Genomic DNA, 27,388 nt, shown 5'->3' on the forward strand with positions numbered 1-27,388 from the left:
TATGACTCATGAGTTTTATACCACGATAGTTTGTGCAATCTTGTATATCACCCTTATTCTTATATAAAGGCACCAAAGTACTCTTCCTCCACTCATTAGGCATCTTATTTGTTCGCCAAATCAAGTTAAAAAGATTTGTCAACCATTCTAAACCTTTCTCTCCCAAGCATTTCCAAGCCTCGATAGGTATACCATCTGGGCCAACTGCCCTTCTTGATTTCATTTTCTTCAAAGCCTCTGCAATTTCTTTCTTTTGAATCTTGCGCATGAAGTCACGATTTATCTCATGAAAAGGAATGGAGAAGTCTCCAAGATCTTGAGCATGACTATCATTAAATAGCTTATCAAAATAATCTTTCCATCTCTCCTTAATCTCCTCATCTTTGACTAAAACCCTTTGCGTTTCATCTTTGATACATCTAACCATACCCAAATCCTTCGATTTCCTATCTCTCATCTTTGCAAGCCTATAAATATCCTTCTCGCCTTCTTTGGTATCCAACTTGTCATAAACCTCCTTATATACCTTAGCCCTCGCGTTTCGAACAACTTTTTTAGCTTCCTTCTTTGCTATCATATACTTCTCCAAATTCTCATTATCACGACTCTTACTTAGATTTCTATAACACTATCTTTTAACCTTAATAGCTAATTTGACATCCTCGTTCCACCATGATGTATCCTTACCTAGTGGTGCACCGCCTTTAGACTCACCCAATACCTCCTTAGCTACTTTTCTCATACCACCTGCTATCTTATTCCACATTGATTCTGAATCCTCCTCGAGACACCAATCAACTTCCTTAACTACCTGCTCTACAAACATTCCTTGTTTAGCTCCTTTCAGTGCCCACCACTTAATTCTAGGATCTATCCTATGTCTATCCCTTTTGCGGCATTGTCTAATTCTAAGATCTAAAATTAAGACTCTATGTTGTGTAGCTACACTTTCTCCTGGTATAACCTTACAATCGATGCAACAACCCCTATCTCTCTTTCTAAGTAGGAAAAAATCTATTTGACTCGTATTAACCCCACTTTTAAATGTTACTAGGTGAGACTCCCTCTTCCTAAACCAAGTGTTTGCTAAGATCATATCATAAAACAAACAAAAATCTAAAATCCTTTCTCCACTTTCATTTCTTTCTCCTATACCATAGCCTCCATGGATATTCTCAAATCCATCCCTACTAATGCCTACATGTCCATTAAGGTCACCGCCGATGAAAAGCTTTTCTCCATAAGATGTCTCTTGTACTACTCCATCTAAATCTTCCCAAAATTGATGCTTAATGGAATCATCTAAACCTACTTGAGGTACATAAACACTAATAATATTAATAATATCCGTACCTAATACTAATTTAATAAGTAAAATTCTATCACCCTTCCTACGGACCTCAACTACATTATCTATAAACTGACGACTCATAACAATCCCTACTCCATTCCTATTCCTATTTATTCCTGTATACCAAATCTTATATCCCCAAGGTTCTATCACTTTAGCTTTCTCACCTACCCATTTCGTCTCTTGAAGACATAAAATATCAATCTTTCTCCTACACATAACATCTACTAACTCTACCAACTTACCAGTTAAAGACCCTATGTTCCAAGTGGCTAACCTAATTTTATGGTCTTGGACTAACTTCTTTACCCCCACCCGTCCAACAAAGTGAGGGAACCCTTGCCTATTTGACACCACACCCGGGCGCCGGTGTGACGCGTCGCTTCTGGGCGACGACCTAGCAACCCTTGCACATTTATCACTGCCTCCGGGCCTAGAGAGTACAGCGCGTCGCTCAGTAGGGAACGCCCCAACGAAATTCTCATATTGGTTCATTTTCATAGGATATGACAAAGTTTTTATGCTGGCTGTCACAGGCCTACCGCAACCCTCCTCCTTTATCCGGGCTTGGGACCGGCAGTGTATAACTACACAGAAATGATGCATCATATAAATTTATGTGATGGACAACCTAAATGCCATAAAAAAAAGCAATACACACTCACGTAAATCAATTTCCAAATAGATGAGTTTATATCAAATATCTGATTTAAAAAAATAAGTTTCAAATCAAATCCAATAAAGTTAGATGAAAACCTTAGCATAAGAATTAGTACAATCATATGCACAACAATATGTCAATTGATGCAATTATATTCAATAATGTCTTATGAAAATTTTTATAAACTCGAATAAGCAAATAATAAGTCATGCCCAATATAAGCAATTTTCATAGAGGAGATGGAATTATGAATTTTGAGAATCCTTCAAGAGATCATAACTCCATCAATCAAGAAACAAGTGCACTAAGCACATCACAAACAAAAGATCAATAAATCTTACTAAAGAGACAAGGACACATGATTTTAAGAAGTTAGAGCTACATCATAAGTTGCTATAACGCAATTGAAGACAATCATATAGAGATTCCCAAAGAGCTATAAAATCTTGAGTGCACTAGTGCACAACCACATAGATATAAAGCCAATAGTGGACGAGATACAAAGAGCCAACTAAGGGCAATACACAATCCTCACAAAAAGGAACAAGAGAATAAAAAACAATATTGATGTTATTAATAAAAAAACTCCCAAAGAGCCATAAAGATCCACATATATATGGTCACATCAAACAAGAGATTTTTCTCACAATATAGCACTCTCCAATAAGCATGATGCAAAATATCAATACGCAAGAGAGAAACCACTAAGATGAACACATTTATTATATGATAACAAGTCATGCTTATGCAATTCAATAGACCTCTTTAAGGCATATACCTAAAGAAGGCCTTAGCCAAACACATGTCATTTTGAAAATAATCTTACTTAATAGAACAATATCGCTCAAATGAAATAACATATTCAAATGGTGATAAAAAGACTATATTAGAAATAGATCACAATAAAAGTTCATGTTTACATCACAATATATTAAAAATTCCAAAGATAGTCCATACATACATTAAGAGACATTCAACTATGAATTTTAGTATTTTGCAAAACACATAATATAACGCCCCAAAATCGTGGACTTGAAACCTTTTATGAAAAAAGTTGAAAGCTTTGAAATCAATCATTTATCAGAGTTTAAAACAGAAGTTCAGCGGAAGATCAGGTTCAAAACAACAAGTCCCTAGACCTTGGGCGCATTACAACCAAAAAGCAGATCCCCCCCCTTACAAACCGATTTGCAGTTCAAATATATATTTTATTGAAATGAAAAGAAGAAATACATTTTGGTAATACAGTTTTAGAAATGCAGAGTTATAATCAAAAGTGGTGCTTTCAAAGAAACCTTATACCACATCTTATCAAAAGAGTCCCCAGGATTGCAACGTCAGGAGAGGGCATTGCCTTGAATGCATCGCGTCATCGTGCCATCGCAAGCTGTCTCAACCTGTTCACCACCTGCCCATGAAAAATGGGTCAGTCTCACAACAGACTAGCAGGGGTGCAAAGGACAAGAAAGAGCAAAAGTTGCAATAAGTAAGATAAACGCTAGCTAAAGCAGGAACAAGCAAGACTAGCAAATCTAATCAAACATGCTATAGAGTAAGCAAGGCTCTAGTAAGGCAAACAGCTACGTACAAGAGCAATAAGGATTATAGTGCTAAATAAGCAACTATAGCAATCTCACAGATATAATAGGTGAAGAGTAACTAACTCTATTTACCAGTCAAGCAAAGCATTTGCATAAGACAAGTATTCATAACAACACTCGTAATAAATACAAGTACCATTATGTGGTTGTAGCTATGGCTCTGTACTCGGTTTCGGTTGATGAAAGAGAGACTTTTTGTTGCTTCTTACATCTCCAAGTGATCAATGATTCTCCTAAAAACACACAAAACCCAGTAGTTGAGTGTCGATCATTTAGATCACCTCCCTAATCTACATCAATATAAGCAATTAGTTCTAATGAGGAAAAAGCAGACAAAAAAAGTCATCTACAAATAGAGGTTTTAAGATATCTAATAATTCGCAATACTGCTCCCATATGAACAGTAGTGGGTGCATGCTGAAATTGACTTGCTGTGTGGACAACATATGCAATGTTAGGTCGAGTGATGGAAAGGTAAGACAATGCCCCAACAAGTTGTCTGTAAGGTATTGGGTTCTCAAGTGGTTCTCCATCATTCATCTTCATTTTATTATTTACGATCTCAGGAGTGTCTACATGTCTTTCATCTAAAATACCTGACCTAACAATAATATTTAAAGCAAATTTAGACTGAGTTAGTAAATATTCTCTAGAAGAGTATGCAACTTTTATACCAAGAAAGAATTTCAAAAATCCTAAATCACTCATTTCAAAATGTATTTTAAAAAACTTTTTAATATTGTAAACTCTCTGCTTATCACTTACGGTAATGATCATGTCATCAACATAGAGGAGAAGGATAATAATACATGCATCAGAGTTCTTAACAAACAAAGTTGTGTCAGTAAGACAAGATGGAAAACCAAAATCAAGCATAACATTACTAAACTTATCATACCAAGCTTTTGGAGCTTGTTTAAGTTCATATAAAGCCTTATTTAAGCGAAGAGTTTTTCCTCCAGGGATATTAATTCCTGGTGGTGGATCCATATATACTTCTTCAGCTAAACTTTCATTTAGAAATGCATTCTTAACATCCATTTGAAAAATATGTCATTTCTTTATAAAAGCAAGAGCTATCAAAATTCTAACAGTGGTCATTCTAGCTATTGGGACAAAGGTTCCTTCAAAATCTATTCCATATTATTGGGAATAACCTTTGGCAACTAACCGAGCTTTAAATCTCTCAAGAGTGCCATCGTTTTTGGTCTTAACTTTGTATAACCATCGACAGCCAATAGATTTTTTGTTTGGTGGAATGTCTTGAACGGTCCAGGTATTTGCCTTTTCTAAGACTTCTAATTCTATTGTCATAGCTTTAACCCACTCGGGGTGATCTTTGGCTGTAGCATAACTAAAAGGTTCTTCATAAGAGTGTATTAAGGCAATATAGGCTTGATACTTCGTTGAAAAAGACTCATATGACACAAATTTTATAAGAGTTTTTGAGATTCTAGTGGACTTTCTAGTTGATATTTGGTCTTGCTCTTGTATATTTTTCAAGGCACGTAGTCTTTCTAAGTTTCCTCGTCTAAAATAATGAATACACTCTTGATTGCTATTAATTGGTTTTGTGTTAGTGATATCACTTTGATCATCTTGATCAATATCACTTTCATTACTCCTTGGAACTAGGTCCAATAAAAAGAAATACTCGTCTATTTTTGTAGAATTTGTATTTTCAAAAGGACTTTCGTTTTTCTAAAAATGATACATTTCTTGAAACATATAGTCTGTTATTTTTAAAATCGAAACACTTGTAACCTTTTTGATGACTTGCATATCCTAAAAAGGCACATGGAATAGCACGTGGAGAGAGTTTATTATTCTTATCTGTAAATACAAAGTATTTGCACACAAATACCCTCAACCTAGAATAATCTAGAGTTTGCTTATAAAGTTTTTCAGTGGAAGAAGTATTGTCTATCGATAAAGAAGGCATTAAAGTTGCTTCGACCAAAAAAAAAATTGGTACTTGATGTGTAATGAGTAATGATCTTGTTGTTTCTATAATATGCCTATGTTTTATTTCAGCTAAGTCATTTTGTTAAGGGGTGTAGGGACATGATTTTTTATGTGAAATCTCATATAAGTTCAAATAATCTTTAAATTTTTTTATAAGAATTCTCCCCATGAATAAGTGCGAAATATCAAGATATCATTCTTAAATTGATTTTTTGACCATATTGTGAAATATTTGAAAATACGAGAACACTTTGGATTTATGTTTAAGAAAATAAATTCAAGTGTGTCATGTAAAGTCATCTACAAAAATCACATAATACATAAAACCACCTTTTGATATAACCGGTGCGGGACCCCAAACATCAGAATGTATCAACTCAAGTGGTCGTGTAGAAACAAAGGTTCTTTCTTGAAAAGGTAGTCTTTTCATTTTTCCAAGAATACATTTTTCACATGTAAAAGCTTCAAAATTACAAAAAAAAATTCATGTTTGGAAAAAACTTAATCTTGGACATACAAGGATGACCAAACCTTTTGTGCCAAAGATCCAAGTCTAATTTTTGAATATTACAACATAGTGTATTCTTGGGTATTTCCAAAAAATCCATGTAGTACAAGCCTCCTTCTCTATGGCCTCAACTTCCCCGACTGGTGATCTTGTACTCGACAATCACGAGAAGAGAAGGAAATAGTACACCCATGGTCAGTTAATTGAGAAACAGATAAAAGATTTAGATTAAGTTTAGGAATGTATCTAATTTTTGGAATACAAAAGCCTTTTGAGTTTTGTGAAATATTTTCAAAACTTCTTATTCATTTAATCTTAAGAGATGTTCCATCTGCAGTAAAAACATTTGATCCACTTGAGTTATGACATTGTGATAACAATTTTATGTTGGGTGTCATATAAAATGAAGCACCAGAGTCAAGAAGCCAAAGAGCTTTACCAGGATCGAAAATGCCAACGGAAAAGACAGCGGCTCCGGCAAAAGAAGAAGCTCCTTTGAGAAGTGGTTGAAGTGTCTCCACCAATTGAGTTAGAGACATGTTTGCAATAAATGTCTCACTTGATTCTTGCGGATATTCAACTGTAGTTACTTTCTTTTCATAAGACCTCTTTAATTTTGGAGAGTAAGTTTTGACATGTCCCAGTTCACGACAATAATAGCAAATGACTTTTCTTCTTTCAAAGTCGCTTCTTTGTTTTTCATCATTAGTTCTCCCAACGTGTGGAGGTTTGTATAAGCAAACATAATTTCTTAGTCTAGATACGGCTAGAACCGAATCATCGTCACTTTTGAAAAAAAAAAAATCTTGAGTCTATTTTCTTCCATACTCAATTCTTTTATTGTGTCTTCAATGGAAAGGACTTTTCCCCGATGGAGAAGAGCGGATTTGGTTGATTCAAATTCGGATCTCAATCCATTAATGAATTGGAAAAAATGCTCTGCATTCACTGGATTTTGACGAAGCTCTATGTCTTGTGGACAATGCCACTTTGGTTCAAGAAGGGTCAATTCTTCCCATAACTTGAATAAGCTATTGTAATATTCTCTAATACTCTTATCCCCTTGAACCATATTGCGAACATTTTCTTGAAAATTACATATATGGGCAATATCCTTAAGAAAGTACATTCTCTTAAGATAATCCTAAGCATCATTGGCATGTTTAAACTTTGCAAGGCTTGAACACTTCTTTATGTCAACACTTGATATGAGTCTAAGACATGATTTTGGCATGTCCCATTCTCCATTCTTTCCGCTTTTTTCGTAAGTGGAGATGGCTTTAACCTTTTCTACCTCCGAGAGAGGTATTTCTTTCTATCCTTTGGTGAGGATTAGTGTAGGTTCCACATCGGTTCCATCTACTAACCCCCATAACCTCTTTCCCCAAATGAGAGGCTTTATGATTGAAGCCCGTGACATAATTAAAATCATTGAGTTTTATGGGCTTAATGGTGACATTATCATTGTCATCCATTTTACAATTTGGGAAGGAAAGGATACGGAGAAGAGAATGATAAAATATAAAAGAGAGATTAGAGAAGAGGATACTCTAGCACAAAACGGTGAATACAAGTAATCCTCCAAGCTTTCAAACCTTCACACGATTACACCTTCAAAGAGACTACTTTTTCTAAAGAAACTTGAGTGGCACGCTTCCCAATGTATGAAAAAAACTTTGTTTTGATTGCTTCTACCAATGGCTCTGATACCATGTAAGGAAGAGAAGCCCACAACAAAAATAGCTCTCAAATAATTCTCACTCAAGCACAAGAACCACTAGGGTTCATTAAAAATACCCGAAAAAGGGCATGCACAAAGAAAAAAAATAAACTTCATTAAAATGGGAGAAATCCCAACTCAGAAGTATGTTTTACAAGGGGACAAAACCCCATATTTATAATGTTGAAGAAAGGAGTCATAGAAAGAGTTGTTGGACTCTCCAACGGCTCTAATAGAGTCATTGGAGTGTCCAACAACTCTTTTATGGACTTTGCTTTTTGACTTAGTCAAAAAGCAAAGGTCTAAGAAAGTGTTCAAAGGTTTTTGCTTTATGCTTTTTGACTTGGTCAAAAAGCATAAGATTACAATGGTCCAAACCAAAAAAATAAAGTTAACTAGCTATCCTATTGTAACTAAACTAAAAGATTACATATGATGAGATATTTACATATGAGATTGTCTATGAGATTACAACTTTTAACACACGGCTCAACCACTCACTCGCAATACTTTATTCAAAATAAAAGGAAGAATATATAAGGAAGAGACATTTCTGTTTTGAGCCACCTATTTAGCCATGATTTTAGGATTACAAAAGTCAAGATTAGGATTTCTCAGAACCAACTTATCTTCCTTTCCTATTTTAGTTTTGATCTTATCCTTGTTTTCAGCTTTACTGTGATCCTTTTTCTCAAATGAGATTGACCGGTCTTCACAAACTAAACGATCTTCATTCTTATCTTTATCCAAATGTTGAGTCATCGGACTTGGACGATGGTTGTTATCAGTTAGATGCATTTTTGTGTTATATAACTAGAAAGTGAGGTGTACGTAGAGCTGGTTTGCTCCATCCAGGATGTGTATCCACCAAAAAACAGTATCTTGCAGATTGGGAGATTCAAAGGATGCTGAAATTCTGCACAGGTGACAACATTGGACGCAAGAAGGGATAGACAAAAGCAAGATGGGCCACAAATAAGAGAAAAATCCATTTAAACAACTCATTATAGGTCAACCATGTAATGACCCCAACTCCTACCCAAAAAAATGCGAAATTGTTTTTTAAAAAAACTATTGCAAAAATCTTTCGAGAGACCCGAAATCTTTACATTTCCAACACAACTAGGAAACTCGAAGACATGAATCTCACACCCATCGTCCAAACCATAGCAAACCAACTTTATTAATTAAGAAATAATAGAGTCACGAGACAATTGCAAAATATCAAAGTGCATAAAAATTAAATTAAAAAAAAGAGTCACGCTATCCAAAGGTCTGTCAAGCAAACATGTAACCCCCTCGTAGCTCTTCTCGTAAGCAAGTCGCTTCACTAAGTATCTGAGGATATGAAAAACACAAAAAGTAGGGGTGTCAGAAATCCAAGAAATTTTGTGTATGAATCCCTCTAATGAAACAAATAAGTATAAAGAATACAAATAAAATTTATGCAGTGATTTAGAGGGATGAAATTATGACAAATTCATAATTTAAGCAATCATTTAGGCAACAGAGAACAATTGTAAAGCAAGAAGGAACAATTTTCTATCAATAGGAAACATTACTTATGCAATAAAGATGTTTAACATACATTAGGAAACAAACATCATGCATTCACCAATATATAACAACTTAGGGAACAAATATGCATAATCTAATGCATAGCAGGAATATGCATGATTTTTTGTGCACAAGCATGACTAAATTATTATATTTTATCAGAGTATTTTTTCTACTTGCATATCCCTATTAAATGCACACAATTTAAGTTTCTCTTTTTATTACTATTGTCCACTAATACACCAAATGGGTATAAATTCCTGAGGTCAAGTAAGGTTCTCAAGGTAACTTGGCACACATGTTTCTAAACTTAGCCATCGACCGAATCAACCTTCGAAACATTAGACCTTCACATCTAATGTCGGGACACCAAGAACCTTAACATCCATAAGTGTCGCTTTCTTGGTATACCAAAACAATAGTTATGTCTACATATCATCCCTAGATAAAGTGACAGATTCTTCTTAAAATTGTGGCCAAAAGAAAAAACCTCAATATCGGGTTTAGAGGTAACCACAATGCACATGAAGTTTTTGTATCCTCGTGGTTCCCCAAAACCGCAACTCTAAGAATCACATTTTATCGACGGGATATCTCAGAACGTATATTACATTGTTCTTTTATCTTTTATATTAATAGGCATTTCATTAATTTGTAATTCAGCATGCAAAATTTGTAACACAAGTTCGCATATCCAAATATGAGGCTTGTCACGGGACCACAACCCGCGAAAAAACATAAACAGTGCAATACGGTGAAACAATATCAATGCGACTTTTGTGATGCATTAGAAACATGTAAAGAAGAAACAATCCAAGCTCAAGGCTCACTAGGCCTATAATGATCCATTTTGACCATCTATGCTTCATATGCAAAAATCGTAACATCATGCCATATGTGCAAATATGTCAGCATGTTTTCCAATGCACATTCATATATGCCAATCTAAAAATGTGCATGAATTACAATATTCATATGCATGCGCATGTCGCGTAATCATGTTGAGTGCATGCCTCCATTTAATTCACATGTTCATATCAAATGCATGCTTTCATTCACAATTCACTTCACTTAAAACATGTGAGAATTTATACAAGTAGGTTCATAGAATAACCCATCAGTTTCATGTATGCTCATGCCCATGAAAACAACTAAGCAATGATATCCCAATCAAGCATAACAAATCAAGCTTAAGCATGTTAGCATATCCATTCATCATAACAACTCAAGCTTAAGCATGTTAGCATATCCATTCATCTGTATGCAAAAAAAAAAAGCCAAGTCTAACATGATTAGCCAGTAATCTCAAAATTAACATGCTAAGCTAAATTTCCATATGAGCCATACATGTATAAGAACTATGCATAAACAAAAGATTCAATCGACCTGTCATTTGTCCACAAGTTTGGATAGTCAAAGAATAGAATTCATCATTTTTTTTGTAAAATATAGTCCAGCACCCAGCCGACTAGGTCGGCTGGGCTTGGTAGGGTACCACACGGCCCATGCTGGGCCTGTGCACCACCTGCCAGGGCCTGGCAGTCAGCCGAGTGCCCCTCGGCTAGCTGCCAACCAGCCCAAACCACCAAAAACAAAAGGGTTGCGTTTTTTTTTATATAAATAGGTCCAGTACCCTGAAAATTATATGCCAAGCTGAATTTTTGTACGAGCCATACATGTATAAGAAATATGCATGAACAAAAGGTTCAATTAGGTAGAAATCGACCTGTCATTTATTCACAAGTCTGGACATTTAATAATACAAAGAATAACATTCATTTTTTTAATTCCCTTAACAACATTTTTTTCAGTTTATATATATATATATATATATATATATATATATATATATATATATATATATTTTAAGTACCAGGCCATCCATCAAAAGGCTGGGCTTGAAGTGAGATGCCAAGGCCTGACAGGCCAGCCGAACCTAGTTCGACTGGGCTGTCAGCCGGCCCACAAACATGTACACATGCCCAGTCGACTAGGATCTTAAAATCCCTGTCAAAAACCCTGCAAAATGACTGGACTTCCACATCAAAGTTGTAGTAAGCGTAGGCAGACAGATTCCTGTTCAAACCTAGGCACCAGTGCTCATATAAATATGAATGACTATGCTTTTAAGCCAAAATCACTGTACAGGTATAATATGGGAGCATATCACAGACTGTATATGTGGAAGCAAATTTACTTATTTATATATGTACAGACTCATGTTTAAATAGCATGCATCTCACTACTATCTTTTGGCAAACATGCATAACATAATAGCTACCAACACTAAGTGCATCTGCATAATCCCCTTTTTTCATTCAATGCATGTGTTAACTTACCATGAACTGCACATCTATTCATCCTCTAATTTTTTTTTTTTTTAACAAAACAAAATTTTCATTTGGAAGGCTTTGAGTGCATAAATTTGGGTCAGGTTTGCACATGCCTCGAGCATGGCAAATCTGTCCCAGCTTTGGGATTTACGGCAATCCCAACCCAAAATCAATACTTATATGCGTAGTCTCCCCAACCCAGACCCCGAAACGGGAAAATCGATTATTACCATAGATCACGCACTCAATAACAGATTTTATCATACATAAAAATTTTATATAAATTTAGTTTTTGACAAGACGTATAGAAATAAAAATACATCCAATAAAGAGGATTCACAAATCCTCGACCATGTATTTTAGAGTGAATATCCAGATTCACTCTTTTTCCATGGATTTCCACCTAAATCATGATGGAAAACCCATCTATAATCAATATCTCACTCGATTCAAGAGAGGAGACCCGTACCTTTACGTGAATCGAAAAAAAAACAAGGAAAATAATGGTGGAAAGGTTGGATGGTTGTAGAAGAAGGCTTCTCCTTCTTCCTCTTCCTCCATCTTTCTCTCTTTCCCTCCTCTTTCTTTTTCCCCTTAAGTTTTCAAATCTTTAATGTTTTGACTTTTTCAAAGTTTCCATTTTTTTTTAAAGTCTTTCTAAAACTTACTTTAGCCTGCTTAGGCATGTATAAGGACTCTTTTAAGAAGTCCTAGTCATCCATATAATTAAAAATTCGGAATTGAATAAAATTAATTAATTATTTAGTATTAAATAATTAATAATTATCTAGAAGTTTCCAAAAATAACCAAATTAACTTGGGAAACTTCTTAACCCTAATTAACTCAAATTTAAAGTTTTTTAATGAATTTAAAGCTAGAAAATTGTTGGGCATAGATTTGGATCTGAATCTAGATACAAATCCATTTCCAAAAATCCAAATGGGTTTTGGACTGGACCAAATCCAGATTAATATGGGTCTTGAATAGAGTCCAAATCCATATTAATTTGGATTACATCCACTGGATCCAGTCCGATTCAAATTCGGATCCGAAATAGTAAACTGGTCCTTTTTCGAAAAAATGTGATTTCCGGGCCAACCAGAACTCGGATTCTGAAAAGTAATATATCGTTGCGCTCAGCATTCCGAGACGCATCCAAAAATATATCACATGATTATAAATTCTAAATTTTGCCCGAAAATAACCTGAATCTCATTCGAATTTTGCTTGAATTTAAAGGTCGAAAATAAAACTATTTCTTACACTTTAAAGGGCTCGTTTAGACCTAGCTGATGAGACCTAGACCAAGCCCAAACTCAAAAACATCAGTCTAATATTGAGGTTCAAACAATTTTTCTTTTATACTTAGCCAAATTTTCAACAAAATCATAAAATGACTATGTGTGAAATTTCGTGATATTACAAACCATGGCTAATATTTTATTTTGCCAGTTGGCTACAATTGATGAACAAAGTGTTCTTCATGTTCAGGAACTTACAGACACCATAGGTTTCTGAGAAACTCCACTTCACACTTCAAAGTCAAGCTAAATTTTTTTTGCCAAAGTTCTCTTGAGGATAAAGTATCATGTATCCTGACTAGAATATTTTTAAGAGTAATAATAATTCAAACTTTTCATGACAAGAAGAGATTCTATAACTTGAAAACACTGCAATAAATGCAGTAGATCAATCATTAAAGATGAACTCAAAGAAAATGTCCCCATAAGAACTTACAGTCAGCTAGACCAAAAATAAATTTGTGTCATTTCTCAAAACAAATTAATCAGCACATTCATCTTACATGTCAGGTAGAACCGTAGAAGAGGATGTCAAAAAAGAGTAAGGAAATATTTGTTAAATTATGTAATTAATCATGTAATGTAATATATATATATATTATATATGTAAAACCCAAGATTTCCTAATTTAAAATATTTCAAATTTTTTTCAATTTGGGGCCTAGATCCACATTACGGATCCAGGACCCATAAAGGGGGAGTAATTAGTATTGATTATTTTGAAATCTTGATTTAAAGGGTAATAATAAATAAATGAAAATTTTTCTAATTTAAAAATTTTTAATTTAATTCGAGGATCCACAGTGGATCCATTTGGATCCACTTGTGGACCCATTTCGTTTTGGGGCTGGGTTGCGGGTCCCGGGTTCGGACCCGAGCCCCACCCCAACTAATAGCCTTTTTAAAACAGAAAGGGCAACCCGATAAGGGTTGCCCGATAAGCCCTAACAGGATAGGAAAGGGGGGAAGGGGGTGTTACGCAAGGCGTAACCGACCTCCCCCTCCCATCTCGGCGAGGAAGGAGGGGGCCTGGTGTCGATAAAAGGGGGGTGAAGAGAGGGTTATGCCCTCTTCACTCGGGCTCTCTCTTCCCCATCTTTCCCCATCTCTCTCGCTTGCTCGGTGCGCACACGCCGGAGGAAAGGAGGTCGCCGGAAAGCTGCGACAGCCATCAAGAGCCCTCCCGCGAGCTCCCTGTCACGGCAACAGCAGGGGCAACCCCAGCCGACCGTGGTTTCGCGTCCCCATCATCCGATCGCCGGAATACCCTTCAAAAAAAAGTACGGGTACCTCTTTTTTATTCAAATGGGGCATCGGTGGAGGTTTGATTTTCATGCAGCAGTCGATGGAAATCATGGAGAATAGTTCCACTGTCACTCTCTTGCACCTTCTGTGCTATGGTTGTATTGAAGAAAAAAAACAGATTTAAAACTTTTCCTGCATGATTTGGGGCCCAGGTATGCAGTCGGTTGGTTTGGGTATCTTTAAAAAAAAAAAAAAATTAGTTGTGCAAATAGAGTATGCTGTTGATTGCTGGCAGCATACACAGGCCCACACTGGGCCTGTGTATATGCTGCTAAGCCCAACCAACAAGGTCGGCTGGGCTGGGGCAGGTGTGTGTTCTAACAAAAACAAAAGATATCCAGTTTTTGTGGGGGGGGTTTGCTGTCACCTTTGACAGCCTACACAGGTCCAAACTGGACCTGTGTGTATGCTTTTGGACCCAGCCGACAGGGTCGGCTGGGCTGGGTTTCTTCTCCTTTTCAAAAAAAAAAAAAATACGCATGATATTTTTTTTCAGGTATGTGCGTAAATAAAATTTCTTTTATGTTGTTCTTGTTGACAGCATACACAGGCCCACACTGGGCTTGTGTATATGTTGTTAAGCCCAGCCATCAAGGTCGGCTGGGCTGGGCAGAGTTGCAACAAAAACATTTAAAAAAAAGCAGTTTCTTGTAGCAGGTATGTTGTTCTTTTTTACAGCATACATAGGCCCAAACTGGGCCTATGCACATGCTGGTGGACCCAGCCGACAGGGTCGGCTGGGTTGGGCTGGGTGTTTCATCTTTACCAAAAAAAAAAAAATATAATAACAAAGATGCTTAAGCTGTTGGATTAAGTTGTGGACAGTAAGAGAAGGATGGGATTTAAGTTATAAGCCTTTTGGGCTGATTTGTTTTTCTACACATCATGTTTAATCATGTTTTTTTTTAGCAATAACAAGTCTCAATTTGTATTTTTAATACATGAATATATCACTATGATGCATGTACGTATCTGTGATACATACAGTGTATGTTTCTCTTTCAACTTAAATCAAGTCAACTCTCTTTGTGATCTATCTTAATCTTCCATTATGAATATAAATATTTTCTTAGCTTCTGATCCATCCTTGTTGACCCATTTGGTGTTTTCATATATCGATATGAAATTTTATGGAAAAACATTTAGACTTATCATGCTGTTAGGCATTCTTATTTTAATTTGAATGGTTAGAATAAATTGATATTGTTCAAATGGATTGGCATCAGATTTATCATGCTGTTAGGCATTCTTATTTTAATGTGAATGGTTAGAATAAATTGATATTGTTTAAATGAATTGGCATCAGATTTATCATGCTATTAGGCATTCTTATTTTAATTTGAATGGTTAGAATAAATTGATATTGTTTAAATGGAATTTGGCACCAGATTTATCAAGCTGATAGGCATTCTTATTTTAATTTGAATGATTAGAATAAGCTGATAGGCATTCTTATTTTAATTTGAATGGTTAGAATAAATTGATATTGTTTAAATGGAATTTGGCACCAGATTTATCAAGCTGATAGGCATTCTTATTTTAATTTGAATGATTAGAATAAGTTGATATTGATTAATGAAGTTTTGCATCAGCATTATCATGTTGATAGATATCTTTTATTTGAACTGGAATGGTCAGAATAACGTTGATATTATTTAATAAAGTTTTGCATCAAAATTATCATGTTAATAGGCATCTTTTATTTGAACTTGAATGGTTAGAATGACATGATAATTCATCCATGGTTTAATTCTGATATGTCTTAGAAATTAAATATGGTATTGAATTTGTGATCCCTGTATTAGTGTCCCGGTGATCAAAATGAATCATCGAGGGTTTGGTAAACCCGAGCTGTGGGAATATTTTCCCTTACTCATTTCAATGCATTTCAAAGATCATGCTTCATAAATATTTCAGCTTTATTGCACTGTTCTATATGTTTCCACAGGCCGGAGTCCTGTGATGGCTCTCGCGAGGTAGATGCGAGCTTTTATCTTTCCTTTTGCATATTATGTTGCAAAACTTAAGAAATTAAATTTTAAATAAAAGAAATAATAAAGCACAGTGTAATATATCTTCTGGGATCACCCATCTGGAGAATGGGGATCTTAGAAATCCGGTCTTGGGGAGACTGTGAGGATACAAAACTCCGTGTGCTTAATTTTGGTCCCCTGAACCCGATATTGAGGTTCCTTCTCCTGGCCACGGTTTTAGGGAGAGTCCGCCATTTTACCCGGGAGTGGTGTGTTTGACACAGCTGTTGTTTTTGGTACCAAGGAAGTGGCACTTGTGAGCGTGGGGTGTCCCTTGTGTTCCCGACATTAGATGTGGAGGTCTAATGTTCCGAAGGTGATTCGGTCGAGGGCTAAGTTGGAACCCAGTAATAAAATACAAATTGTGTGCTAAGCTACCCTGGGAACCTAACTTAACCTCGGGGTTTGTACCTGTTTGGTGTATCCGCGGGCAACGGTAATTAAAAAGAGAAACTTAAAGTTGTATGCATTTAATAGGGCATGCATAAGGAAACAAAAGACTTAATGGAAGATAACAAAATGATTCATGCATTGCATAAAAGATATGCATTTTCCCTGTTATGCATTAGATCATGCATACTTTAATGGTTTCCTTACTCAGTACATGAGGGTAAGTGTTGAATGTTTAATTCTTGTTGCATGCTAAAATTTTAGTAGATGCTACTGTTTTACTGTCTGTGCATGCTTAGCAATTATGATTGTTGCATGAATAAATTCTCAATTGCTATAAACTGTCTTGTATGTATTTCCATTAATTGTTACATGATATCTCATCTTCACTCTTTATCTCACTTGTTTCATTAAGAAGTAGTTGTGCTCAGGATTTCGATTCTGACACCCTACTTCGTTGGTTTTTCGCAGGAACAGGTGATCAGTGAAGTCGACAGCTACTGTGAGGGTGCGAGAGTCACAACGAGTTTTGACAGTCTTCTTTGTGGACAGAGTGGCTCTTTGTTTTGGTTTTTCAGTCTAGTGTTCTTGTTATTTGCTTATTGTCATCAGTAGTTACTTGAGTCAGAAACTTTATTTTTGAGATTAGTTTTTAATTCATGAATGAAGGTAATGGTTAGTTATGGATGTTAATTGCAAGCTCTTTTGTGGTTTGTGGCTATCCAGTTGGAATTGGAACTGTGAGGACCCCGGGTCTCTGGGAAGTTTTCCGCACTGTTTTAAAAAAAAAAAATCCGCATTTTCAAAGGGGATGAGTTGGGGTCGTTACAATATATATATAAGGTAATACATATATTAATATATATGTATATGTATCTACTTATTATATATATAAAATATATATTTCTATTTGTTTAGCCATAGGGGTAGTTTAGTCTTTTCCACTGTTTTACGCACATTCACTTTTATGAATGTGATTGTAAATTAATTTTATTTTTTCTTTCTTTTTTTTTATTTCTTTTTTTAAGTACCAAAAGGTACCTTGGGGGGCCTACTCAAATAGATGTTGGGCCCCTCCAACAGTCACATTTGTGACCGTTGGAGGGGCTCCAACGTCTATGAGTGGAGCCCCTCCAAGGCCCCTTTTGGTTGTTATAAATAGGGGCTCTCCCCTTTGTATTTTCTCATGGCTTTGAGTCAAAGCCCAAGTGCTCAATAAAGTGATTCCAATATTTTTTATGCCTTTGTGCATTTGTGAGTTTTTGTGAGTTGTGCTTTTGTGCACAAGTGTTCTAAAGTGTTCTTATTGTGCATGTGTGTCGGGTTTATTATCAAGAATATTAAGGTCTTGATCTTAGTATCTTGTTTGGAGATACTTTTACATGGTATCAGAGCCTCGTTGAAGAAGGAGGATCGTGCATCTCTTCACTTGTGAAGTGCCTCGAAAAACATGCCTCAAGTTATTGAAGTTTTGAAGTGAATCATCTTCTTCGGGCAATATTTTAGAAGCATCTTTTATCAAGAAAGGTTTGAAAATCATTTGAGGTACGCGTTATTTTCTATCCTCTTCCCTCTCTAATGGGTGAAAAAGACTCCCACTTCTCCCTTGGTTTTAAACTTAGTGGTTCGAACTACCATGTTTGGGCCGGCAATATGGAAGCCCATATCAAAGAGAAAGGTCTTTGGGGGTACGTTCAAGGTTCAATATCGGAACCCGAACCCAAACTTACAATCATAGAAAAAGGGGATATTAAGATTCTTGAAGGTGAAGATAGACAAAAAGCCCTAGAAGATTATTCCAAAAGGCATGATGAGTGAGAGATGAAGAACTTCAAAATCTTGTCTTGGATTTTTTCATCCGTAGAAACCAAGATCAATGCCAACATCATTAAGTTTAAAAAGGCCTCTGAAGCTTGGTTGTACCTTGAAAAAATGTATACTTCAAGGGACTTATCTCACAAATATTACCTCCAAAAGAAGGCTTTGACCCTTCAACAAAACTATTTGTCTATTCGGGAATATTTTGCCGAACTATCATCTATTTAGGACGAGCTTGCTATGCTCGAACTAAAATGGAGCGGAGAAGCAATCGAGTTAAGACACAAGCAACTAGAGGAAGATCGATTCTTCAATTTTCTAAATGATCTTAGACCCGAATTTGAGCAAATTTGGTCCTCTCTTCTATCCGCCTTCACATCCCCCTCTATTGAAGATGTTATCACTAAGCTAAGTGGTGAGGAAACCCGCATGGGGATTAGTAAAAATAATTCTAGCATCCTTGTTTTTCCTTCTCAAAATGATTATGAAGCGGTTAATGTTGTGTCAAGACCCGAGAATAATATGAAGGCCTACAAACCTCCTCATTTCAAAAATCAAGGACAAAGAGGAAATGATCGATATGGCAAAAGAGACTATAGCAAATTAACTTGCCATTTTTGTAAAGAACCCGGGCATATCAAACCCATTTGCCCCAAATGGAAGAAAATTCTTGCCGCGGCTATGGCATCCCAACCAGAGGAACGACCTTCTTCATCAAATGAGCCTCTTTCCCTTCAACAAATTGTGGATGCTCTTCAACCTCTTCTCAAAGGAGGCATTTTCAGAGCCGCTATGTCATCCTCCTCTTTCTCTCGGTAAGACATCTTGGCTCCTAGATTCCGGTGCTTCATTTCACATGACTCTAAGTTCTTGTTTTTTTTCTGATTTTTCTAAAAATTCTCTTCCATCTTTTGTCTCAACGGCAGATGGAACACCTCTTGAAATTAAAGGAATGGGCAATTTTGAAAAACAAGACTTCTTTATTCCAAAAATTCGTCTTATACCAAAACTAAACTTAAATTTACTCTCTGTTTCTCAACTCTCGGACTATGGTTGCGATATAAAATTCTCTTCTGATAAATGTTGGATACAGGATCGTCAGTCCGAGAAGTTGATTGGGGAAGGCTCTAGGAGAGGAGACCTCTACTATGTTGATTTTCTCAAAATTCCCAAGAATCAATTTTGTAATGTTGCTCAAAACAAAGATATTCATGTATGGCATAAGAGATTGGGTCATCCCAACATTGTTAAAATCTCTTATTTGCCTTTTATTAAGCATCTTTGTAATGAAAACTTTGTATGTAATGAATGTATTCTTGGGAAAATAAAGTCTTCCTTTTTCTCAAAGATCCATGTTTACAACAAAATCTTTTGAAATTGTTCACTCCGATGTATGGGGTCCGGCTCCGGTGATATCTAAAGGAGGTTTCTCATACTATGTTATCTTTGTGGATGATTACACTAGATTTAGTTGGATATATTTTCTTAAACATAAACATGAAGTTTTCTCGATTTTTAAAACATTTTATATGATGATTTTAAATCAATTCAATGGAAGTTTAAAAATTCTTAGAACCGATTCGGGTGGCGAATATCTTTCCAATGAATTCAAATGTTATCTTGAAAATAATGGTATTCTCCATCAAAGGTCTTGTCCTAAAACCCCACAACAAAATGGGTTGGCTGAACGAAAACATAGGCATATTATTGAAACAACACGAACTTTGCTCATTTCACAAAATATTCCAAAAAGACTCTAGGTTGAGGCAACCCTTACATCAGTCTATCTCATAAATAGACTCCCATCAAAAAACTTGAACAAGGTTTCCCCATTTGAAAAATTATACGAAAAAGAACCTGATTATAGTAGGTTAAGGGTTTTTTGTTGTAAATGTTTTGTCCTTACTGATAAAATTGACAAACTCTCCCCCAAGGCTATTCCTTGTGCCTTTCTTGATTATTCCGAAACTCAAAAAGGTTTTTGTTGTTATGATATTAAAAATGATAAACTATATGTTTCCAGAAATGTAAGCTTCTTGGAAAATATCAGTGGTTTCGAAAAATTTGAATCTAATGGCGAGAATATAGACTATTCTTTTCTGTTTGATCTGTTGACTGAAGATGATGATACTAGTAATGATGAGTCAAATCAAAATGACTCAAGTAATAATGAAACCAATTTTGTGCCCCCCAACGCTTCATCAACATGTCAATGAAGAACCGCATAGAGATCCCATAACCTACACTCATAGAGATAGGAATACTTTCAGAAGTGCCCTCGAAAGATATGATGATGCTAGTGGGACTACTTCTCAAAGTGAGGAAAACCTTCGTAGGACCGAAAGACAGAGAAAACCCCCCTTTAGGTTCATCTCATATGAGTCTTTTTCACCTAAATATAAAGCATGTCTAAGCGCCATTCACTCTTACATAGAACCTAGAAACTTCGAGGAAGCACGAAAATGTCCAGAATGGATAGTCGCTATGGATAATGAACTTGAAGCTCTAAGGAGAGCAAAGACATGGGAATTTCAAGATCTCCCTAAATATAAGAAAGCAATAGGGTGTAGATGGGTGTTTAAGGTTAAGACTAAGAGTGATGGGTCCCTCGAGAGATATAAGGCCCGTTTAGTTGCAAAAGGATATAGTCAAGAATATGGGATTGATTATGAAGAGACCTTTGCCCCTTTAGCTCGAATGATCATCGTCCGATGTCTTATAACCGTTGTCTCAATCAACAAATGGAACATCTATCAAATGGATGTTAAGAATGCCTTTTTAAACGGAGATCTAAACGAAGAAGTGTATATGGATGCTCCTCCTGGAATGGAGTCTCCTAAAAAAAAAGTGTTTCGCCTTCGAAAGGCACTTTATGGTTTGAAACAAGCCCCCAAGGCTTGGTATGATAGGTTTAACTCCGTAATGTTAGAAAATGGTTTTTTATCCTGTTTTAGTGATACTGCTTTGTTTGTTAGAAAATCTAATGCAGAGATTGTTATTATACTTCTATATGTGGATGACATACTTATAATCGGAAGCGACTCTAAAGGGATTAAAAGCATAAAATCGATTTTAAAGGATAAGTTTGAAATGTCTGACTTGGGTTTTTTAACTTATTTCTTGGGTATTGAGGTAGCATACTCTCATAGAGGGTATTTTTTGTCTCAAACTAAGCTTGCATCTGAGATTATTGACAGGTCAGGTATTACAGATGATAAAGTTTGTGAAACTCCTACTATAGTAGGAGCTAAAATGAAGATTGATGATGGTGTTCTTCTCTCCGATCCTACTCCCTACAGACAACTTGTAAGATCGTTGATATACCTGAGTATTACCAGACCAGATATCTCACATGCAGTGCATACGGCAAGTCAGTTTCATCATGCACCAACTTCTATTCACATGAGTGTCGTCTTACGTGTCGTAAGATACCTAAAGCGTACTCTTAATAAGGGAGTTTTTCTGTCATCTTCTTCTGAGTTAAAATTAATTGTTTATACTGACTCTGATTGGGGAGGTGACCCAAATAACCGTCACTCTACCACTGGTTTTTATGTATTCTTAGGAGACTCATTAATCTCATGGAGATGCAAGAAGCAGCAAAAAGTGACCTTATCATCAACTGAAGTCGAATATCGTGGCATGGCAACTACTACCATGAAAATTGTATGGATTCATCAGTTGTTGGAAGACATGGGGATCACAATTGAAGGGCCTACCAAGCTATGCTGTGACAACAAAAGTGCGATTTATATTACTAAGAATTGTATAATGAGATGGGGTTGTACAGCCACCTGTGAGTGCAGAGAGAGAGAGAGAGAGAGACGGCTGCACAATAGAACTCGTTAAATGAGATTAGGGCTTCTCTCTATATTAAATAGAGAGAGGCAAAACAGAAAAATTACATCTAAGTCCTTATGAAATTAATATTTCAGAAAACCTCTAATATATGAGAACTTAACCAAAAACCACCTATTCTCAACACTCCCCCTCAAGATGGAGCATAGATATCTATCATGCTCAGCTTGTCACAACATCTGGAGAAATTTGGCCTAGCAAGAGGCTTTGTAAACATATCTGCAACTTGGTCTTCAGACTTTAGGTATTTTGTAGTGATATGACCAGCTTGAATCATATCTCTTACATAGTGGCAATCAACCTCAATGTGCTTTGTTCTCTCATGAAAGACAGGATTGTTTGCTATATATGTTGCCGCTTTGTTATCGCACATCATGGTCATTGGAGAGGAAACCTTCACCTAGAGATCATTAAGAACAGTGCGAACCCATATCAATTCAGCAGTTGTTTGGGCCATCGCCCGATATTCTGATTCTGCACTCAACCTGGAAACCACATTTTGTTTCTTACTTCTCCATGAGATCAAGTTGTCTCCCAAAAACACACAGAATCTTGTGGTAGACTTTCTATCTACTACAGATCCAGCATAGTCAGCATCAGAATAGGCTACTATCTCCAGAGTTCCACCTTTCCTGAACAGTAACCCCTTTCCAGGAGAGGATTTTAGATATCTGAGAATCATTATGGATGCATTCCAGTGTACCTCAGTTGGTTTGTCCATGAACTGGCTAACTTTGCTTACTGCTAAAGCAATATCTGGTCTGGTCACAGTTATATATAATAACTTCCCTACTAGGGAGCGATAGCTTTTGCTATCAACAGGTTTTGACCCTTCTTCAAACAACTGAACTTTATGGTTCATGGGAATATTTGCTGGTTTAGCTCCCAACATGCCCGTTTCCTTTAATAAGTCAAGAACATACTTCCGCTGAGACAAAACCATCCCTTCACGGCTTCTAGCAACTTCTATACCCAGAAAATACCTGAGTGAACCAAGGTCTTTTGTAACAAAGTGTTTTTGAAGATGAGCCTTTGTGGCTTCAATAGCTTTCACATTATCTCCTGTAAGAATGATGTCATCCACATATACCACCATAACAACTATGCCAGAGCTAGTTTTCTTTATAAAAAGTGTATGATCTGTTGCCGATCTATTAAAGCCAAAGCTTGACATCACTTCAAACAACTTTTGAAACCATGCACGAGGACTTTGTTTCAAGCCATAAATCGCCTTTCTCAATCTGCACACCTTCTGACACTCCCCCTCAACCTCAAAACCTGGAGGTTGTTGCATGTAAACGGTCTCAGATAGATCCCCATAAAGAAATGCATTTTTCACATCTAATTGACACAAGCTCCAACCATGCTGAACAGCTACTGAGAGAACAAGACGGATGGTACCCATCCGTGCCACAGGAGAAAAAGTTTCAAAGAAGTCAATTTCATATGTCTGAGTATACCCTTTCGCGACTAATCTGGCCTTGTACCTGTCAATAGAACCATCAGATTTGTACTTTATTGTATATACCCATTTACATCCAACAATGTCAGCATCTGCTGGGGAATCAACTAGATCCCAGGTATGCTGAGAGACCAAAGCTGTCATTTCTTCTTGCATAGCCAGCTTCCAGCGATTATCGAGTGTTGCCTGGTGATAGTTCAGAGGAATGGTTTCAGCAAACAAGGCTGAAATAAACGACTTCATTTGATGTCCAATTCTGGCATGGGAGACATAATGAGATATGGGATATAAGGTGCATTGTCTTGTCCCCTTTCGTAGAGCAATAGGCCTGCTATCATCATCCTGAAGATCACTATTGTCAGTAGAACTTACCTCAGGAGAAGAAGAAGATGAAGGCTCTTGCGGACATGGAGCTCTACGCACATATACCAATGGCGGATTATTAAATCTAGAAGAGGATAAAGTTTGGTTCGGTAAGGAGGGCACAGATTCCAAAGGAAAAGGAGGGATAGGTAATGGAAAAGATTCAGCTGGATCAACCTGCAGCGGGGAACCGAAACTAGAGTAATATGGAGAAGATTCCAAGAAAGATACATCTGCACTGACATACTCTCGGCGAGAAATAGGATCATAACATCGATAGCCCTTTTGATTTTTTGGATAACCGATAAATATGCATTTTGTAGCTTGAGCGGCTAATTTATCACGGTCAGGGCCAAGTTTGTGTACAAAACAAACACATCCAAATATTTTTGGTGAGAAAGAAAAAAGTGGGGCATCAGGTTTTAGGATATGTAATGGAATTTGATCACCCACAGAAGACGAAAGCATGCGGTTGATCAGATAGCAAGCAGTGGTAATCGCATCACCCCAGTATAAGGCAGGAACATTTGATTGAATCATAATGGTCCTGACAACATCAAGGAGGTGCCGATGTTTTCGCTCAGCCACCCCATTTTGTTGAGATGAATAGGCACAGGAAGTTTGGGGTTGGATGCCATGATCTTGGTAAAATTGTAACAGGCCTTTTGATTTAAACTCGAGAGCATTATCAGTGCGAACAATCTTGACAATAGATTCAAACTGAGTTTTTATTTCAAGAATTAGGGATTTGATAAGACTTGGAACTTCAGATCGTTCTTTTATTAAAAATACCCATGATAACTTAGAGAAATCATCAACAATAACAAGATAATAATGACACTGAGTCCTAGTAGGAATCTTACTAGGACCCCATACATCTGCATGAAGAAGTTCAAAAACTTTATTACTAGACTGACTCGAAGAGAACGAGCTTCGATGATGCTTGCCCAACTGACATGCTTCACACTGAAATGATGTGGTGGAAGGAATCTGAGGAAAGACCGACCGAAGCTTTGACAATGAAGGATGACCAAGACGACGATGCCACTGAACAGGACTGAATGAATGTTCCACTGCAGCATGAACAGAACCCATTGGATGATGTAGGTAGTAAAGTCCATTTTCTTCATAGCCTCCACCAATCTTCTTCCCCGTCAGCAAATCCTGAAAATGACAACCCATTGGATCAAATATTACTCTACAGTTTTGTTCTTTTATAAGGCAACTAACAGAAAGTAAACGTTGAGGAAAGTTTGGAGCATGAAGAGCATTTTTCAACTGTAATGAGGAGGATATAGAAATATTTCCCTGACCAACAACCGGGGAGGAGCTCCCATCGGCTAATGAGACTCCAAGTTGAGCCTTAATGACCTTTAGATCTGAGAAAACACGTGAATTTCCACACAAATGTCTGGATGCACCAGAGTTAATAACCCACTTACTATCATTCGGATGGAGATGATTTCCGGTTGAAAAGGCAACCCCCGCTATGGGAGTGGGGGAACTCAAAGGTCGAAGAGCAATCAACTCATCCTATTCCGCACGACTAAGGGTTATACTACTTTCATTTGCAGTGATAGTCTCTGGTGCATTTGTTGCCTCAATAGTAGTAATATTTGCTTTAGGGTTATATGACTTTGATGAAGAAGAGATTGGCCGACCATGCTTATCCCAGCAACGATCTTCTAAATGTCCAGATTTTCCACAGAATGTACATTGAAGCTTTCCTCTGCCTCCCATACCACGTCCACGTCCACGTCCTCGTCCTTTGATATTCTGAATATTTCCACGCCCATAACTAGATGGGACAACAAGAGCAGATGACTGAGTCACAGGCTGAGATTGTGGCAGAGAGATCGCAAGTCTACTCAGACGATTGTAAGCATCAGCAAGAGTGGGAACATCTGAACCAGTCAACATTTGAACTTTTGCAATAGAGAAATCTGGAGAAAGACCTGTAAGAAAACGAGCAACCATGGTTTGTTCTTGATGATCCTTTTGCTTCGAGCAACAAAGAGGCTTGTGAGCATTAAGTCTTTCAAACGTAGCTTTGACAGAGGCATAGTACTGGGCCAAGGTCTGATCTCCCTGTTGCAAGTTATATATTTCCTGTTCAACTTGCAGGATACGACTCACATTCGTTTCTTGTGAGTATGTATCACGAAGATTGTCCCACATTAGTTTGGTTGTATTATAGTAGATCAATCCATCGGCAATATGGGGTTCAACACTATTCATGATCCATGACATAACTATGTCATTATCTTCATCCCAAGTGACATATTTTCCCAATTTCTCAGTGGGTTCGCCTTCCAACAAAATATGTTTTCGACGATGTCCAGATACCGACATCATAAAAGTTCTGGACCACCTGGCATAGTTGGTTTCATTCAACCTTACAGAAGAGCCATATGAGAAGGGGTTGGCAAAAGCCTTATACTCCCCAATATGTTCCAGTTTGGAATCACATTTCAAATTTTCAGCCATATTAAAAAAAAACAGATTACCTCACTTGAACAGCAAGTGTTCAAGAGGAATTTTTTTCCTCTAACTCAGCAGGAAACCACACCTGCTGTTTCCACAGCAAACAACAGCCCACACACGAAATAAAATTCAGTCCAGCAGGAAATCACACCTGCTACTTTCCACGACACAGAAACTTAAGCTACCATGTTTCCAAAAAAAAACTCGACACAGCAGCCACATTCTGAAATAAACCAATCCACTGAAACAACTAAATTTCAGTTGGTGTTGATAGCACAGAAATCACGAACATTGAAAGGCCCAAACACATCACGATAAATGAGAGACTGCAGTTGCAAACCAAAGTATTCACTACACTTGTTGTTCTCCAACATATAATGCACGACATCCAGTAAGTATCACAAGTAATCAGCACAGAAAAGGAAGTTGCATTCACAGCAGCACAGAAAAGGAAGTTGCATTCACGGCAGAATTCTGATAACACGCAATCAGCATAGGCGAGAACTCAGCAATCACGGCAACACAGAAAAAATAATTTATGCTGCTCCTAAACAGCAGGCACACACCTCGACAAGAACTCAGCACTCACGGCAACACAGAAAAAAAAAATTTATAACAGCAGGAACACACCTCGACAACTCACGAACAAACAAAAAAAATCACGTCATAGTAGAAAC

General features: G+C 36.8%; 1 protein-coding gene across 3 annotated transcripts in view; it reads right to left on the reverse strand.

Annotated features, from left to right (window-relative positions):
- The window catches only part of LOC149811783 (uncharacterized), a 52,582-nt gene that overhangs the window by 20,256 nt on the left and 4,938 nt on the right, over nt 1–27,388 (reverse strand). Inside the window, exon 4 of one of the 3 annotated variants that reach the window (XM_089993665.1) lies at nt 9,042–9,144. The exons of the other annotated variants lie outside the window; for them this stretch is intronic. Coding sequence (XP_089849791.1) covers nt 9,085–9,144 — 60 coding nt within the window. The 3' untranslated portion in view covers nt 9,042–9,084. Of the gene's footprint in view, nt 1–9,041; nt 9,145–27,388 lie in introns of those variants that run through there. 3 annotated transcript variants of the gene reach the window in all.

Source organism: Nuphar pumila, chromosome 17 (genome assembly GCF_984573655.1).
Source record: "Nuphar pumila chromosome 17, dmNupPumi1.hap1.1, whole genome shotgun sequence".
Classification (NCBI taxonomy): Eukaryota; Viridiplantae; Streptophyta; class Magnoliopsida; order Nymphaeales; family Nymphaeaceae; genus Nuphar; species Nuphar pumila.